The 19,440-nt window shown below is 40.3% G+C and overlaps 1 protein-coding gene across 1 annotated transcript in view; it reads right to left on the bottom strand.

Annotated features, from left to right (window-relative positions):
• Nucleotides 1-14,489: 14,489 nt before the first annotated feature.
• Nucleotides 14,490-19,440, bottom strand: part of LOC104637367 (excitatory amino acid transporter 1-like) — a 99,867-nt gene continuing 94,916 nt past the window's right edge. Inside the window, exon 10 of the mRNA XM_075739009.1 lies at nt 14,490-18,859. Coding sequence (XP_075595124.1) covers nt 18,655-18,859 — 205 coding nt within the window. The 3' untranslated portion in view covers nt 14,490-18,654. The remainder of the gene's footprint in view (nt 18,860-19,440) is intronic.

Raw genomic sequence — 19,440 nt, 5'->3', positions numbered from 1 at the left:
GTGGGTAGTTTTTAGCATGGAGGTGTGTTTTGGTATTATAATGAGATTATAATGAACAAAGTTCACTCAAAGGACATGATTTTGACAGAAAATGAAATATTATTTGGCTCATGTACCAACCATGCAGTTTATCAGTTCCATGGTACATACCAACCTCTCAGGTTCTCATTCCTAAAATGTTTTTCTCATTCCTTATTACTGCTAATAATCTCATCTTGATCCCATCACCATGGTTAAAAAGTTAAACACATCGGTTACAATCCCCCCTTTGGAAGTTTTGAAATAATCACCTTTTCAATACTTCCACTATACTAACTATTTTCTATGTGTTGGAAGAAACTCTGGGTTGTTTATTTTCCTTAATTTTTTCCAGAATTTCAATCAAATCTTTGTGTCGTAATAACTGTTTTACTAAAGTGAGATTCATTCCAATGGGGATAGGTAATAATTCATGAATCAACATGTAGTTAGACTGCAAAAGTTGGTGCGATGTGACCGGGGTCGAATAAGAAAAGTCACATCCATCAATCTTAGTAAAATTACAAATACAAAAATTTGAATTTTTTTTAATCTCTACCACTACCTCATCTACATGTAAAAAATCACAAACAGTTCTCAAGCATACACAGCCCTTGCCGATATATATAAGTATGGTTTCAGGGTTTTCGTTAGGATGAACCTCAAAATGGCAAATATTTTGTTCAGTGTCCAAACAAATGTCTTGTGCCTCAATTGCATTACCTTCACAGACAAATCCTTGTTGTTCTCGTACGATGCAAGATTCCAAATTAACAGTTTGCCATTTTTCATTCATCTTTCGGGCCCATACTCTATGCTCGGAAGGATAGAGTATAGTTCCGTTATGGTTTATCCCTAATGCAATGATGGGATAAATTCAGTATTTGGTAGCATTGGATATAGTGAGCACAAAAGTTGTAGCTGTGTTTGTAACGGGATCATAAGTAAAGTTTACCAGGCTCCACCAGGACTGGAGTTCTTTCTCAAAATCAGTAGCACTGTCCCAAATTATTTTCCTAATTTCAGTAGGGAGAGTGCCTTCTTCGCCTTCTCTTATAATTGAGGCAGCCACCGACTGCATCCATAATTGAGCCTGAATGCAACTGAGAGCCAAGGAGAGGTTATTTTGGATCATCCCAAGTGTGTCCGTAATTAACTCGTGGTCCCTTACATTTATTCTTTCCCATGTGGGTAATATACTTGACAACAGCCACTGGTTAGTTCCTAAAACCAGTAAAGAGGATCGTAAAGGTTGTTGTAATCTAGCCAAATCACTAATTGAGGCTGCCAATTTGTTCATTATTACTTCTGAATCAATGCTATTTAAAACTCCCAATCCTGTTCCCAAAACACCGGTCAAGTCTCTTTGTGTTCTTTTCGTAGTAAGAGTTCGTTTTTGTAGCCAGGTTGTCCACCCCTCATATGAGATTTTTAAGAAAGGTGAACAAGCTGGTTGAATATCCGAAACATTGTTTTGCATTGACAATTCAACTTGTTTGAGAGACCATGCCGGGTTAAACAACATTTGTTGCAAGCCTGTATTTCTGATCACGTATGGTCCAATTTCAAAGATTTTCGGGTTAAGCGCAACAATTGGTTGGGTAGTAGGTATTATAACGTCTATTTTAAGTTCTCCCCAGTATTTGGTGTTATTTTTACCACAGATCACTTTACAGGAGTATTGTACAGTAGTCAAATTTAACCAACAGTCTAAATTTTGATCTTTACACAAAATAGGGCCATGTGATCCATTTTCATAACTGTTTATAGGTTCAATGCGAGATTCAGTGATTAATCTGCATCTTATTGTGATGTCATTCCCTTGTGGTACCATAAAAGAGGGGGTGACTTCACTTTTACTAGTTAACGTAAAAAGGGTTTCTGTGCCAGCGTGCGTGACTACTGCAACAAGCATCACTAAGGGTTTAGTTACAACATTTATCTTGAATTTGAATGTAAGGCTTCGTAATCCTCCTGTCAATGGATTAGGTCGCCAATTGCACGCCACATAAACTGGCTTAGTCAAAGTAAAATTGTGCCAACAATCTCCTTGTTCCTTAATACAGAATTTGGTGATTTCAACATTATTGGTACTAGGGTCTAAGGAGTAGTTACCGACATTCTGCTGGCGGCAACACGTAATGAGAGAATCTCGTCTGTTACATTTCCATTCTGTGGTGGGACAGAGTCTCGTTGTAAGATTAGAACTAGGGTCTAATAGATTTCCGGTGATGGTAACTGAAGAAGCTTTCTCATGAAGAGATCCTTCCATCTTTCTGCATCCTACTTGGATTTTTTCTCCAATTGTTCCTGTTAAGACACGGACCCAGTCCTTTCTGTCCCATTCCCACTCAGGTGGGTGGTAAACTTCAGATTCATGCATTACCACAGTGGCTAAATTTGGAGAACGGTCTTTGAGATATGGTCCCATCATAGCTTGGGACCATGGCCATTCTGTATTTCTTTGGCTACAGATCAGCGACAAAACACAAAAAAGTGTTATTAACCCAATCAAACAATTCATAATATTCATAGTTCAACACATAACATGCAAACCCTTTATAAATTTTCCATTTTGAAAACCAGTTCTTTTAGCTTTCCAGTTCCCTGTCAAATTTTCTACACAGTCTGAGTTTCAAAGGTCCTTTTTGCATAGATGTCCACTGCTCTGACGGTGCCTTCTTTACTCGAGTATAATGAATCCACGGCTCCACTCCTTCTACCTTAACTGCGGTATAAGTTGTCAACAGTACCTGGAAGGGTCCTTTCCACTTTTCTTGGAGTGGTTCAGAACTCCCTGTTCTTATATACACAAAGTCACCCGGCTGGTATGGATGTACAGGCGTATCAAGAGCAAGCGGTCTGGTCAGCACAATATATCTTCTGAGCGCTTCGAGGGTCTTTCCTAAAGAAATCAGATATGTTTTCAAATCTGTTTCCCCTGTTACCCTCATGTCGCCTGGGATTAAAGGAGTTTGGTAGGGTTTGCCATATAATATTTCATATGGACTTACACCATCTTCAGACCTTGGTTGGATTCTTATTCTTAACAGAGCTAATGGCAAAGCCTGTGGCCATTTCAAAGATGTTTCTTGGCAAATTTTACTCAGTTGTCTTTTCAAGGTCTGATTCATTCTTTCAATCTTCCCGCTTGATTGCGGTCTCCAGGGAGTGTGTAAGTCCCATTTTATCCCCAGAATTTTACTCACTTGTTGGACTATTTCTGCTACAAAATGTGGTCCTCTATCAGAAGACATGCCCAATGGTACCCCAAACCTTGGTATTATCTCTTTTAACAATATTTTAACCACTTCTCTCGCTTTGTTGGTGCGACAAGGAAAAGCCTCCGGCCATCCGGAAAACGTATCAATCAGTACCAGCAAATATTTATACCCATTTTGTCTGGGTAATTCAGAAAAATCGATTTGCCAATAATCTCCTGGGGAATTACCCTGCTTTGTTACTCCTAAAGGTGCTTTCCTCTGGTTTAAAAGATTATTTTTAAGACAGATCGGGCACTTTGCTATTATTGACTTAATTATTCCTGTCATTCCTACGCACACTACAAATGTTTTCAAATTTGTAACCATAGCATCTACACCCCAATGCGTCTGCTCATGTTGCTCTTTTGTAAGTTTCAACATAATTTGTGGGGTCACTATTACCTGATTTTCTGGTGTTACCCACCATCCTTCTGCATTTTGGGATGCCTTTAAATGCTCTGTCAATTTTTCGTCTAATTTACCATATCTTACTTTTACATTTGGAATTTTTACCTGTTTTACTGGTACCAGTGCAAGGATACCTCGTTCTGCAGCCTCTTTTGCAGCTTTATCCGCCAACCGATTACCTATATTGACAGCCGTCTGACCAAATTGATGAGCTTTGCAATGCATTACGGCCACTTCCTTTGGTTTTTGCACATCTTGCAGGAGCTGAAGAATTTCCTCCTTATGTCTTATAGGTGATCCTTGGGCTGATAACAGCCCTCTTTCTTTCCATATGGCTCCATGAGCATGGATCACACCAAATGCATATTTGGAATCAGTCCATATGTTTACTCTTTTCCCTTCGGCCATTCGTAAGGCCTGCTTCAGCGCCACCAATTCTGCTTTCTGCGCTGATGTATTTGCAGGTAGTGTCCCTGACTCCAATATCTTGGTGGTGGTAACAACAGCATACCCGGCCATTCGCCTTCCTTCTTGCACAAAACTGCTTCCATCCGTGAACAGTTCCAGATCAGGATTCTCCAAGGGTTAGTCCTTCAGGTCCGGTCTGCTGGAATAAACTTGTTCAATGGTTAGCAGACAGTCATGTTCCAATTTCTCAGTAGGATTTTCTGTTGACAGGAACATTGCTGGATTTACAATTGCTGTGGTTTTTAATTCCACATCATCTTGTTCCAATAGGACAACCTGATATTTCAACATTCTGCTAGGGGATAACCAATGACCCCCCTTTTGTTCTAAGACAGTTATTACCATATGCGGTACATATACCACTATTCTTTGGCCCATAGTCAATTTTCGGGCTTCCTGAATCAGCAGCACTGTTGCTGCCACGGCACGCAAACATCCCGGCCGTCCTTTACTCACGGTGTCAAGTTGTTTGGAGAAGTACCCCACCGGTCGCTTCCAAGGTCCCAGCCGTTGCGCCAGCACTCCAAGGGCCAGATGTTGCCTTTCGTGTACAAACAGCTCAAAAGGTTTGGTTAGATCAGGTAGACCCAGTGCAGGGGCTGTCATCAATGCCTTTTTGAGTTCTTTAAATGATTTATGGCATTCAGGTGTCCAAGTCAGGTATTGATCTTTAGATTCTTTCAGGGCTTCATATAGGGGTTTCACATACAGTCCATAATTTAGAATCCAGAGTCGGCACCATCCAATCATTCCCAAAAAGGCTCTCAGTTCCTTTGGACTGTTAGGTTCGGGAATCTGACAAATGGCTTCTTTCCTTTCGTTTCCCAGTTGTCTTTGTCCTTGTGATATCTCAAATCCCAAATAAATCACTGCTTCTTTCCCTATCTGAGCCTTGTCTCTGGAGACTCTATATCCTCCCTGGCCCAGGAAATTCAATAAACTGATAGTCATTTCAAAACATGTTTCTTTACTTTCTGCTGCTATCAGGATGTCATCCACATATTGTAGTAATATGCCTCCTCCTTGATTCTGTTTCTTCCACATTTCTAATTCCTTAGCCCTACAATTGGGCTATTTTTAAATCCTTGTGGAAGTACAGTCCATGTTAATTGCGTTTTCCTTCCTGTAGTGGGACTCTCCCATTCAAAGGCAAATATGCCTTGACTTTTCGTATCCAGAGGTATGCAAAAGAAGGCATCCTTTAAATCCAGCACAGTAAACCATTTATGTTCCTCCCTCAGAGATGTCAGCAAGGTATATGGATTGGCCACTACTGGGTGTATATCTTGAACTATCTGATTTATGGCCCTTAAATCCTGAACTATTCGATATTCCCTGCCTCCTGATTTCCTTACTGGTAATATAGGGGTATTATATTCTGATTCACATTCTACTAACAGCCCATATTCTAAAAATTTTGTGATTAATTCCTCTAGCCCCTTTCGGGCTTCCCATTTGAGAGGGTACTGTTTTTGTCTTACCGGCTTGGCTCCAGGTTTTAAAGTCACCTTTACCGGTTCTGCCAGTTTGCATCGTCCCGGAACTCCACTTGCCCATACCAGGGGGATAACTGCATTGTCCACTACTTCTGGAATCTGTTCCTCCTTGGGGGAATCCTGTAACATAAACACTCTCGCCTCTATAGCTTTTGATTCTGGTATTAGTAATCTAATTTCTCCATCTTTAAAAATAATTTGTGCCTCTAATTTGCTTAATAAATCCCGCCCCAATAAAGGCAATGGACATTCGGGCATATATAAAAATTGATGTGTTACCCACTGTTTTCCCAGCTTAAATTTTAACAGTTTCAAGAAAGGCCAGTTCTCTTTTCACCCTGTTGCACCAACACCCTCTGCTGATTTATAGCTGAGTTTTGCTTTACATGTTTATTATTCTCAGTCAAGATTGCCAGAATTTTCCATCCCTTTGCATTTGTCTGACTTCTTTTTCTTTTCCTCTGTTGTTACACACAGCCCAGGCTACTTCAAGCATTTTATCTAAGTCTCTGGACTCAGCCCCTTCCAGTTTCTGGAGGGTTTGGTTTTTTTGTTGATTTTTTTTGTTTTTTTCTAGGGCTGATTGTCCCATAAACATACAGGCCAATTGTATAGCTTCTTCCATGGTGGTTTTTTGTTTTGTTTTGTTTTTTTCTCTGGGTCCAAATTAGTATATTTTCTAGCAGTCACCTTCAGTCTTTCCATAAAGGCCGAAGGGGATTCGTTTAATTCTTGTCTTACTTCATATAATTTAGACCAATTAATTGCTTTTGGCATTGCATGTCTAACGCCAAACAAAATCCACTTCTGGTACCTAGTCAACATTCTTCTGGGCCCCGGCTGATTAGGGTCCCATTCAGGGTTTGTGGATGGAAAATTCTGGTCCACCGATCCTTGTATATTTCCATTAGCATGGGCACTTTCTACTTGTTTTCGGGCTGTGTTTAATACCATTTTCTTTTCAGTGTCTTCCAATAATGTATCCAATATTACTTGCAAATCTTCCCAATCAGGGTTTTGGGTTCTAATTATTGTTTCCATTACTTTGGCAACTCTTTCTGGGTCATCCTGATAGGTGCCTGCAGTTTCTTTCCATGCTCTTAAATCGGTTATGGAGAAGGGGACTTTCACCATTACCGGACCCTCGTTGCCAACAGCCTGTCGAAGAGGGGCCTGGAGGGGAGTTAATCCGTTTCCTCCCCCTCTTCCCCTTGTTCTCCCAGCAATCGGGCTGAATTCTTCCGCCTCTTCTTCCACAGGAGGGGCGGAAGCATTATTGGCCCCCAGATTTTGACCCCCTTGATCATTTCCTAACCTCCTGCGAGGTGCAACCAATAATTCAACATCATCATCTTCAAATTCACATTTAAAACATTGTTTACCAATATCACAAGATGAGCAACCTGTTTTCAAATCTTTACCGGGTTCCTGCTCCTTTAATGCCATTACTGCAGAACTAGATGGAACCAATTCACATTGCCTTTGCCATTCCGGATGATTTCGCAGTGTGAAAAACAAAATCCACATATGCCATTTCATTTCATTTACCTTCCCTTTACAAAATAACATTAGTTGCAAAATTGTGTTATACTGCAACGTCCCATTTTCCGGCCACTTTTCCCCATTCTCTAAAATATACAGTGGCCACCAGTGATTACAATATTCAATCAACTGTTTCCGAGTCGAAGGATCAATGTTTCCCAGATCTTTCCAATGTTCCAAAATACATCCCAGTGGTGTTTTTCGTGGGATTGATTTCTTACTCGGAAAAGTACCCATCTCTCAAGGACTCAGTGGTTGTGATTGTGCACTATCATCACAAGCACTAGTCAGAGGGACTCCAACCCGTGTTAGATCTCCCTCAGGGATTTCCCCTGCCACTGGAAATCCCAGGGATTTCTGCTGCCACCAGAAATCCCTACCTTGGAGGCTTCCCCTCCCCAGTGGGCCCTGCTCCACAGGCTTTCGCCTAGCAGAGACTTTTACCTGAAACGTCTCCTCAGCCCAACTCTGCGCAGCTTTCTCCTCAGCCCAACTCTGCGCAGCTTTCACCGCGCCTTACGAACGGGCCTCCCGTGCTCCTAGTGTGGGCCTGTCCCAATGCGGGCCTGTCCCGGTGCGGGCCTGTCCCAATGTGGGCCTGTCCCGGAGAGCCACGGGCTCCTTGAACCTAGTGTGGGCCTGTCCCAATGCGGGCCTGTCCCGGTGCGGGCCTGTCCCAATGTGGGCCTGTCCCGGTGAGCCACGGGGCTCCTTGAATAAGGCCTTCAACTTGTGCTCTTGGTGCGGGCCTGTCCCGCCACGATGGTAAGAGCAAATATTCAAAAAAACAATATTCAAATCAAATAAGAATGCCTTTACCTCTCCCAGGGGTCTTGCTCAGAGCTCTTCGGTCCGGGGATCGGAGGTTCTCCCCGAGAATTCCCCGGTGCCGGCTGGAGATCCTGCGATCCCACGGATCCGTCAAGGTTCAAAAGCAGGGTCCCATCTGGGTCGCCAGAAACTGTCACCGAAATCCGGGAATAAACCTCGTAACACCAATGTAGTGTTAAAAGGCAGGCATTCTTTATTGCAGCGCTGGATGCACGGGGGATAGTTCCACCTAACGTGCATACCTAGCCTACGAACAGGCACATATTTATATTCTCAATACACACATGATCACAATTACATCACATAGTTACATAGTTACTTCGTTATGATTGGTGTAAAACTTTCTCGCTTTGCTTTTAAAGCTATATACTTAAAGAAATTCAGAGAGCATGCCCAGTGAGGGGTGGTCGTACCTTGGAGGTGGGTAGTTTTTAGCATGGAGGTGTGTTTTGGTATTATAATGAGATTATAATGAACAAAGTTCACTCAAAGGACATGATTTTGACAGAAAATGAAATATTATTTGGCTCATGTACCAACCATGCAGTTTATCAGTTCCATGGTACATACCAACCTCTCAGGTTCTCATTCCTAAAATGTTTTTCTCATTCCTTATTACTGCTAATAATCTCATCTTGATCCCATCACCATGGTTAAAAAGTTAAACACATCGGTTACAGTATGACCATAAGAATCACCCAAAACTAATGAAGGATGGACTTTGAAACTGAACGAAGTGCCACGATGATGGAACTAGAACTGACTTCAGCTACTGGTGCCCAGAAACTTTATCGAAAAATCACATCTTTGGCATCCAGACTGCGAGCATGGACCATACCAGGTACACCGGCTGTGACAACTCCCGATGCAGCATGCGACAATCCAGCAGCACGCACCATTGCTCCTGCTCTGAGAGACTGTAATGGCAGATGGAACCCAAAACCATGGACTAAATGAACTCGACAGACATTTTAGAGCGATAGCCCATAGAGTAAGGCAATGAGATCTGTAAAATAATCTGGACATGACGTAGATGGTATGGAATAAGGGGTGGATAATGTCCTGGTTCTGGCAAGGATAGAGTTAATTTCCCAAGGAGCCAGGACAGGTGAGCCAAGCTGGCCGGGGGCTATTCCATACCATGTGACATCATGCTCACCATAAAAGGGGGCTAGTCGGGCAGGGGCGGGTTCGGCGTGTCCGCGTGGCTCCGTCGGATTGGTAAAATCGTTCTCTGTTATCACCCATTGTTACTATCTGTTATCAGCACTGTTGTTGATTGTTTTCCCTCTCCCTTGCTGTCCCAGGAAACTGCCCTTATCCCAACCCTCGAGGCTTTGCTGTTGTTTTTCCGTTCTCCTCCACATCCCGCCGGGGGAGGAGTGAGCGAGTGGCGCGTGGCACTTAGCTACCGGCTGGGGCTAAACCACGTCACCCTCCCAGGTGCCTCTGTACAACAGATATGAGGCTCTGGATGTGGAAGGCCAGTCAATGGATGACACGGATGACGGTCCATCTACACCAGAGGTGTTGTCAAGGTCAGAAAGGCCCACACCCTGTATTGTGACCACCTGCACGAGGAAGAAAAGGTGGGTTATAATTGTAGGTGATGCCCTTCTGAGGGGTACAGAGGGTCCAATATGCTGGAAGTCCATTGCCTCCCTGGGGCCTGGGTTAAGGACATTACTAGGAAACTTCCTAGCCTGGTATGGCCCTCGGACTACTATCCACTACTACTCTTTCATGTGAGTGGTGTTGAAGCTGCAACATGTAGTCCAAAAGTGATCAAAAGAGACTTCAGGGTCTTGGGACAGTTACTGAGGGAATCTGGTGCACAGGTTATTCTTTCCTCTCTCCTTCCAGTTGGAGGGATTGTTGCAGGGACAACACAGCAGGGCACAAGCAATCCAGGAGGTTCTTGGAATGTGTCGATGATAACTTCCTTCTCCAAGTGATTGATAAAGGTGTTGAATAAAACTGTTCCCAGCACCAGTTTCTAGGGGGACTCACTACAGATGCTTCTTCATCCTGAAAAATGTCAGTTAAGCCCTACCATTTGTTTCTTATTTTTTAACAAGCTTAAAATTCATAAAAGGCCCTATCCTCCAGTCCATGGTTATTTTCTGTATTAACCTTTGGTGTAGGACATTATCAATGGCTTCTTGAAAATCTAAATATATTGCATCCCCTAGTTTCCTTACTAGTGCACTTATAGAAGTCCAGCAGGTCCATGTGGCAGGATTTCCCTTTGCAGAAACCATGTCAGCTCCTTTGCAACACACTGTGTTTATCCATGTGCTGAGTGGGTTTATGCTATTATCTTACCATGCGAGGAAGTCAGAATTGCTGCTCTGTAGTTTCCAGTATCCCCCCTAGCACCCTTTTACTCTTCCAATACTGTGTCTCTTGTGTCCAGCACTGAGCATATTTCCGGAGCATGCTTTGCCCACCAGACTAAAGTATACTCTGAAAAGTCATGAATCAAAAGGAAAGAAGGAACAAGCAAAGCTTGACTCTTCAGTTTATTGATTAGGGATCTGAAATAGAAAAGTCGCTTTGGGTTGTCAGTAAACAAAGTCCTACCCATGCTCCTGGAATTATTTTCACAATTTTATATCTCTTCTCTATATTTTTAGCAGATGATGAGCTTTTTGATAGCAATGGAGTTTCATGGTGGTTCAGTTGTTGCTAAACTGTGAAAATCCTAGTGCAGTTTGATGAAGATATTCATTGTCAGAAAGGTCAATATTTGCCAGAGTATCTTTTGAGGGATGTTATTTTAGTAGAATTCAATTTTACAGATCGCAAATGTGCAAAATCATGAGTTGGGCTCTTTTAAGACTGACAATAATTTGGAGCTCCTTTTCTTCGCTTTCTGGTCTTTTATGTCACATCAGGTTTTTAGAGAGCTATGAGGGCTGGAAATGTATTTTAGGACAGTGTAACCAAAATTCTCCTGATTCTGACTCAGAGTTTGCAATACAATACAATACAATATTTAGTACTATGAGAGTTGGCAGCACTGCTGGTTTGCAAAGGAAAAGCTCAGACCCTGGCCAGATGCCACATAGCATTCGCTTCATGCCAGCAGAGAGCAGCCGCATAGCTGGTGGATGTGGCCCTGGAAGATCTCATCTGACTCATCTGAATTCTGACATAGTTCTGAGATTTTTGAGGCAGATCATCAGCCCACCAGGAAGGAACACATGTAAGAAAGGTGCAGTGCTCGTCCTTTGTCTGTATTCTGAGGGGCTCTAACTTGGCAGGTTAGAGCAGTTGAGTCTAGGAACTGGCCTGGGCCAGACTCTGTCTTAGGAGCAAGGAAACTTAAAAGTTTTGTATGTTTTTCTCTTCATCAGATGCTCTTTGGCCACAGCTGACACTCTGGATGATACTTTTCAGTTCGGTGTTAATCAAAGGTTCCTGTAGAAAGACTAACATTTGTCCCTTCAAAATGCGTTCTGTCTATGTACTGTCTATATGTGTTGATAGGGACAAGGTTCAGCAGGTATAGATTCCAAGTGTGGAAATCTAGCATTTTCATAGCACCTTGGGAAACACCAGATTACCCAGAGAAAGTCCCTTCAAATCAAAACAATGAGAGTGGAAGAGAGATTAATAATTGTGTGAAACTCCACTGTGTTAGCAATTAGTGTTAGTAAATTAGCCCATACACCACCATTCCCCCAGTACCTAGAAGAGTGTTTCAGGAACTGTGGCATACATTTTCCCAAAGACATCATCATCTTGCCTGAGAGATGCTCAGATAAAGCACAGACAAATGAACACACACACACACAAAAGAATCAATATAAGAAGAATGAAGGTGTTCACAGCTGAACCTCTTTAAGACTGTGCTGAACAAAGGACAAGATGAATGAATATGTTCTTTATGTGAATAAAATGGATTATACTAACAATAACATTCTGCAGCTGAAGCAAACGTTAAGTGTTGTGCTAAACTGTTGATCGGAGGATTTAACTTATTTTTTTTAATTGGAGGGAAAATGTTACTTGTAAAAAACATTTGCCACACAATGGCAGCATAATCCAATGAGACAAAAATTTTGGCTGTCATTGCTGGGAAACATTTTGCAGTTTTTAGGAGGCTGATTGTTACAGAGCCACAGTACATTTAAAAATGAAGTGTTGGCAGCATCTGAATAACTCTTTTGCACTGTGGAGGCTAAGTGGCACAGTGGGATAGTACTGTAGTCTTTTTCTTCTGGAGATGCAGCCTTACATCCTGGCTTACCCTGTAAATGAAAGCAAGTTGTGTGGTCTCATCCCAGTCCCCATTTGTGCATATCACAAAACCACTGGGCAATTTGGCATGGCCAGGAGTTGCTGCCTGGGAGAGGAGCAGGATTCAAATAGGAGGGGACCTGCAGGTCATGAACAAGGTGAATCAGCACATCTGTGAAGGGAGATTTGTGTAGCACCTGCTCAGACCAAATGACAGTCAGCATCTGTCATCAGTATTAATTTTATTCTGAATATATTTGCACTGTAGTTTATTCCCTGTGCATGAAATCCAAGTCAAATCTTTATTTTATCCTTCTCCCTATTGCTATTCATAGTTTTGCCAGTGAAAGGAGCCAGCAAGCACCACAGGATTTGGCCTGGTTTTATGTACAATTATGATGAACAAATTCATTTAAATTTCATTTTGAAGCAAAGGTAGTATAAATTCTCAAATATGCCTCAAGTATCTAGAGCACAGAAGATAATAGTACAAAAGTCCTATGCATTAGGGGCAAATCCTCAGGGTTTGGATGGTGCACAAGACATGATCCACGTATGTGCGTCATTTCCATTGTACAGACTCTCCACAATCTTGATTTCTTTGGAAACAACCCTGGTGCTAGGGCAACGCTATTGTCCCCATTTTACTGATTTGGAACCAAAACACAGAAAGGCTGAGAGTCTTGTCTAGGGTTATGAAGGAGACCAAGGGTACTACTGAGACCTGAATCTGGGTTTATGAAGACCTGCTGCAGCAGAGTTCTTGGAGGAGAAACTAAAAATGAAGGTTAGAGCTAAGAGAGAAAGTGAGATAGATGGAGAGAGGAATGTGGTACTGCAGAAAATGGGAATCTGGTTGAGGCATTGAAAAAAAAAATTATGCAGGAAATGAGCACAAGTTTAGGAGCAAGAGTAATAATAATAATACTGGAAAAATAGGAAAGAGTTGTTTTTTATAATTTTAAGGAGTTTTAAAAAACTATTAATAAGCCAATGGTACAATGAAGAAAAAATCTGAGCAATCAGGAAAAGCAGAAAAATGTGCAATGTCTAGAGAAAGTTGTAAAGAGCAAAGAAAGTGTTCATATAAAATATATTGCTGAAAAATGCAATTTTGAGGCAAGTACTTGTGAAGCTGTGCCAACTTCTGTAAATACAATTGGCTTTAAAGTGAGGAGATATTATAGAAAAGGTGAAATATTTCATTTTGACATTTTCCCAGCAAAATGGTTCAATGTTTTATTTCAGAGTTATAGTTCATTTTACAGCTGAGTTTGTTTTAATTTAAAATAGAGTAAAAGCAATCCAGAAATGAGATAGAATGTTTCAAGAAGTGGAGAATGAAACATTTCATTATACCTGAAAGAAAGAAACTTCTCTTTTTTTAAGTAATTAAAAAAATGTTTCATGATGCCCTGGAAGAATTATTCTCCCCAGTTTTTCAGTTCTCTCAGTGAAGTGAAAAATCAATTATTTGTGCAGCCCTAGTTGTGTAATGAGGCATGCTGAAGAAAAAACTTTGGTTAGAGATGCAAGTGCTCCTATACTAAAATTTTGGAATTTTAGATACCTCTGGGCATCTTAAGAGATATCTAAGGAGCCAGGTAGGGGAAGAGGGGAATGGAAAGGGCTCACTGTGCAGGACTGTATCATCTGATTACAGTTCTCTTTGTTATCAGAAGGAATCTTGCTGCCTCACTGATGTTGGAAGTCTGGGTTTTCAGTTTGGCATGGAGCTGTAGAAGTCTTTCTCCATCTCCCTCTTTATTACTCCATACTTCCAGTGTAAGCTGGCCTCTTAAAAAGATGACACAGAAATCCAGACATGGAGTGATCTATCAGTTCATGTCAGATTTTTTATCCTGTTCTGGGAAATTGTTGATCACACTAGAAGCAAGTCGATCACACTGTTGATCACAACTAGCACAATTAGCACAGTTGATCACACTAGAAGCAAGTTATACTCTTCTGTACCATTTCTATAGTAACTTTATTAAACCAAGCACGTGTTACAGTGTCAGTTGAAAAAGAAATGCCCTAAATTTCTCATCAGTTGTGCCTGCACTGGAACACAAATGTCACTTGTGCAAATCCAGTCCTTCAAAAAGGAAGATAGAAGTATTTTCCTGTGCCAGTTGATTTTTCACAAGCATGATCACTTTGCTTTATACTGGCCACACACTGTTACAGAGACATAAATTCTTGCCTAAGAATGGCATGGCTTTTTTGTATCCCAACTTCCAAATGAAAACACTACTGAAAAATTATGGAATACCAGAGATCTTTATTCTGCATGGGGGCACAGAAGAGTGAGTGAGGCCACTGTGCTAGTAATACCTCCAAGTAATACACTAACTCTCTTTCTTTAGCTCTTCCCATCATGATATTAATTCTAGAAACACAAAGACTGAGTGAGTGAATGAGTAGATAACAAGAAAAAAAATGGGAAAAAATATGCTCATGCACTTTATAACACCATATCTTCTCTGAAATTTATTTTACAAAAATGGTTGAACATATATATTGTTTTTACTCAAAATACTGCAGACAAATTAAAAGAGGTCACTGTCCAGTGGTTTGTTGGTGTATGTTCAGGAAGGCAGGACTTCTCCCTGCTGCCTCCATCTGCTCCAACCAACACAATTTTCCAGATGCAAATGATTCAGCTCATGTCTTTTATACCTTCTTGATTCTTATGACAAGACATTCACTTCCACTACATGATAGCTCTTCTAGCTTAAGTTGTTGCTGAATGAACCCTGACACCATCACAAACCATTTCTGTGAGAAAAACAGTGGATTGTCTAGGATGACTGTAATGTTACAACACTGTAATACCCCAGTCAATGGACGTATTTTGCTTCTCATGGCACAATGACCTTTCTGAGTTTTGGACCATCTAATTACACATCCATAATGAACTGACAGCTTTGCAGGAGTTGAATGAATGAAAATATAAATGCTTAATTTTTTAATATTTTGCTGATATCAATATGAATTTATATACTTGAATTTGAATGAGCTTAAGTTGGAATAACATTGGTTCTTTTAATTTTAATGGTCCTCCCTCCCCCTTCCTTGCCTTCTTTTGTCTGTGCAGTTCCACTTATTTATTTATTTTTGATCACGAAACTATAAGCAGGTATTTGAAGTGAGGAAACCCTGCTATATAAAATGGACTGGAATTCCTGAAATGCCATATTATGAGTTTGTTTGCTCTGAGTTTGGGTGAAGTTTCTGTTACAGAAGCTTTGAAAGAAATCCTAAATGACAGAAAATCAGTAATGTAAAACTATTTTTTATTGAAAATACATCTACAAAGTAATGTTTCTCAATCTACTCTGGGTGCATACCAATGCAAAACCAATGAGAGATGGGGAAGGGAATCTTTTTATAATACCCAATTTCCACAAGAAACAAAGTTAGTATAAAAAAAGATCACATTCTTTGTGACACAATTCATTTTTTTTCAGCTGATGTCATAGAAAGACAGCCATTTACATTGTCTTTGCAATGTATTTCCAAACAAAATCTTAACAAAAATTAAATTGTTATGCCATAAATTCTACAGTTAACATTTATACACACATTCTGACTACAGTATCTATATGAAAATATCTCTAATTACATATCAGAAAATATCCATCTGTATCCTAGATTTGCATTCTGTTAGCAAAACCCCCCACCCCATACTTGTTTTCTTTCAGTCAGAGATTCATTTAGAGCTTTGTAGGTTTGACTGCTCAATACTCTGTATTAAATCCTGCTCACTTAATTCACTGGAGAGTTCTTGCTCGTATTGTCTGGGTTACTCAACTGGAGAAGATGGGCAGGAGTTTTCAGTCCTAAATAAAACAGTCTTGCCTCATTGCTTTAAACATGGGAAAAGGTTTGCCTTCAACCAGCATGCTGACATTTTCATTACAGTTACTTGTACATCATATTTATGTTTTTTTAGTGACAAGAGCAACATATTGAATATTTTTTTGAGTGGAAACTGGGACATTGCAAGGGAGTCCTTCATTTCTATCAGAATTCTTTGGTGGAGGGAGGGAGAAAGAAGAGAACCAAACATTTAAATACAAAAGATCACTCAACACTATTGTGCCTTTTGATTAATATTTCTTCATTCCTGCAAATGTAACTACATTATAAATTTTTCCAGTTTAACCTCTATAATAACACAAGGCAAAAAGGAAAAAATGCATAATTTAAATTTCTAAAAAAGGGCTTCATCAGGAATAATGCTGAAATGAACAAAAAAAGCTACAGGATTACAAGCACATTATCTCCCTTTTTTCATTCTTTCCTTATCTATTCCCTGAAAGAAACCTACAATATTGTGCTTTAAAATTCTTTCTAATTAAAATTTCAATATTTATTATAGTATTTACTATTTTGCAACTTATATATTTTTCCTAGTAAAAAGTAAAAAAGTACTCATTATTTTTACTTTCTAAAGGATTGTTTTTTCTTTTTGAGATGCTACTGATAAACACACAAGGATTTAGAAATTTCATATTGAGATAGGGAACCTTCTTCTCCAGATGGAAAAATGTAAATCCAGCTAATAGCTTTATAATTTATCAGTGGAATGACCAAGCATTTGGGAAGTTTCCAATCAGAAAACCTCCTGTTGGTCTCAGGGATTCATATTTAGAATCCAGCCCCTTTAGGTTCTGAGCATCTCACCCTTCTGCATCTTCTACAGAGGGCTGGCACTGCCTTCTATTCTTATTATTGCTTATTAAGTAGATAATTAGCATACCCAGAGCGTGCTATCTTTTTTTTTTCAGACACATGAAGACACATTTTATGTCCAGGAGTCAATACAGCCTAGGGTCTTGCTCCTACAAAAATACACATAGGTTGTGATATTGAAATTAAGGGGGCAAATACAGAGTGGAGATACATACATACATACGTAAATATTTGCAAGTCAGTGGGAGTTGACTAGGCTAAGTTTTTGTTGAGATCAGCTGAAGCTAAAGCAAAAAACTGTCCAGACAAAATCACTTTCTCAGAAATATTTCAATTCACTGATAAAAGTGCTCATTCTGGGTATTTTTTTCTTTATTTATACATCTTATATCTATATCTAATTATTGGCGCAGAGTCTAGTTGGAGGCCTGTAGCTAGTGGTGTGCCCCAGGGGTCAGTGCTTGGTCTGGTCTTATTCAACATACTCATCAATGACCTGGACGAGGGGACAGAGTGTACCCTCAGCAAATTTGCTGATGATACTAAGCTGGGAGGAGTGGCTGATACACCGGAAGACTGCACTGCCATTTGGTGAGATCTTGACAGACTAGAGAACTGGGCAAAGAGGAACCATATGAAAGTCAATAAGGGCACGTGTAGGATCCTGCACCTATGGAAGAACAACCCCAGACACCAGTACAGGTTAGGGGTTGAATTACTGGGAAGCAGCGCTGCGGAGAAGGACCTGGGAGTCCTGGTGGATGACAAGCTCTCCATGAGCCAGCAATGTGCCCAGTGAAAGGACAAGGGGCAATGGGCACAAACTGGAACACAGGAAGTTCCATCTGCGTATGAGAAAAAAACTTCTTTACTCTGAGGGTGACTGAGCACTGGAACAGGTTGCCCAGAGAGGTTGTGGAGTCTCCTTCTCTGAAGATATTAAAAACCCACCTGGACACAATCCTGTGCAACATGCCCTAGGTGATCCTGCTCTAGCAGGGGGTTTGGACTAGATGATCTCTAGAGGTCCCTTCCAACACCTACCAATCTGTGAATCTGTGAATCTTCTCCTCTTTTATCCTTTCAAATAATGTCCTCCTTTTTATTGTCCTGCTAGTATTTGAACAAGGATATAACACTAGAGAAAAAAACATCAGATAAAAAGCAAAACTCCAGTTAATTTACTTAGCTGGCTGTAGTTATCAAGTTAGAAGTATTCATTGTGTGTTTATAGATGTTAGGAATTTTGCAACAGGAATTTAAAAAAACAAAACCATTTTCAGGCTCTGTTATCTATTTTTACTTTCCAGTTCATAAAAGAAAGAAAGAAAGAAAGAAAGAAAGAAAGAAAGAAAGAAAGAAAGAAAGAGGTCACATTTACAGGGCTGAGTAGCATATACACTGGTTTTTTTTTATTTTTAAAATTTAATTGGCAATCTCTCTTTATTTATCCTCAGCACATGTCTAGCAGGACTGGTGGTGTTGCCTATTTTTTTTTTTTTAAGTGGGAAACAAACATATACATTGATCACTGCTAATTTGGAATATATTTTCATTAATTCTTTCCAGTGCTAGCATAAAGGGAGAAAACAAGGAATAAGTGAACTTGGTGAATTCAAGATATAAATGGCTGGAAAAAGTGTTTTCCACACTTATAGTGTTGGATTCATGCCTTCTTTACCTTACATCTTGGTTTCACTATCTAATGGTTTCTCACTCTCATTTTCTTGTGAGATCAGTTGGTATGGTTTCTTCATTTCATTCTCCTCTATCACAGAATTACCCATCTCAGCATCCCTGTTCTTCAGCTCATGTTGTGATAAATGTTCAATAATTCCTGCTCCGATGGAGTCTCCCAAGACATTGGTAGTGGTACGGAGACGATCCCTAAGGAGAAATAGTAAGTTAGCCTTGACTTGATCACTTGTTCAGGGAAGCATGCAGACTAGCTGTTAAAATGGCCTTTAAATAGCTACTAGATGATTCAGCAATTTTATGTATATTCATTTTTCTGAACTATTAATGTCATGATTCCTTCTACAGAAATGAACAAATATACTAGGATTTGGAGCCACAAAATGTATTAATACTCTTGGCAGCTTCACAGCAAGAAACAGCTGTGTGATGAGGATGACAAAGGGAGCATAATGACAGATGCTTCTTGGAGGCATTTCTATACTTTGGTGGTTTGGGTTTATATCCTCCTAACACGTAAGCCAATGAGAATCTACCTAGTTAGGGTCATTTCCCTCCTGACCCTAAACTACGGTCAATAATTTAGGGTGGAATTCTGCTAAAATGATTCAAAGTAAACTACAACAATTCAGCCATCTTAGAGGGCTCTGCCCAGAAGATGTAGGAGGCAGCTTGATGAGGAGTGACTGGCACTGTTATTCGATAAGCGTCCACCTATATAAGGTTGTGGGCATGTAGTTAGATAATCATAGAATCATAGAATCATACAATGG

This window comes from Balearica regulorum, chromosome W (assembly GCF_011004875.1).
Source record: "Balearica regulorum gibbericeps isolate bBalReg1 chromosome W, bBalReg1.pri, whole genome shotgun sequence".
In the NCBI taxonomy this organism is placed as follows: Eukaryota; Metazoa; Chordata; class Aves; order Gruiformes; family Gruidae; genus Balearica; species Balearica regulorum.
Note: the sequence above shows the minus strand (reverse complement) of the source record. Positions and strands in the feature narration are given on the sequence as shown.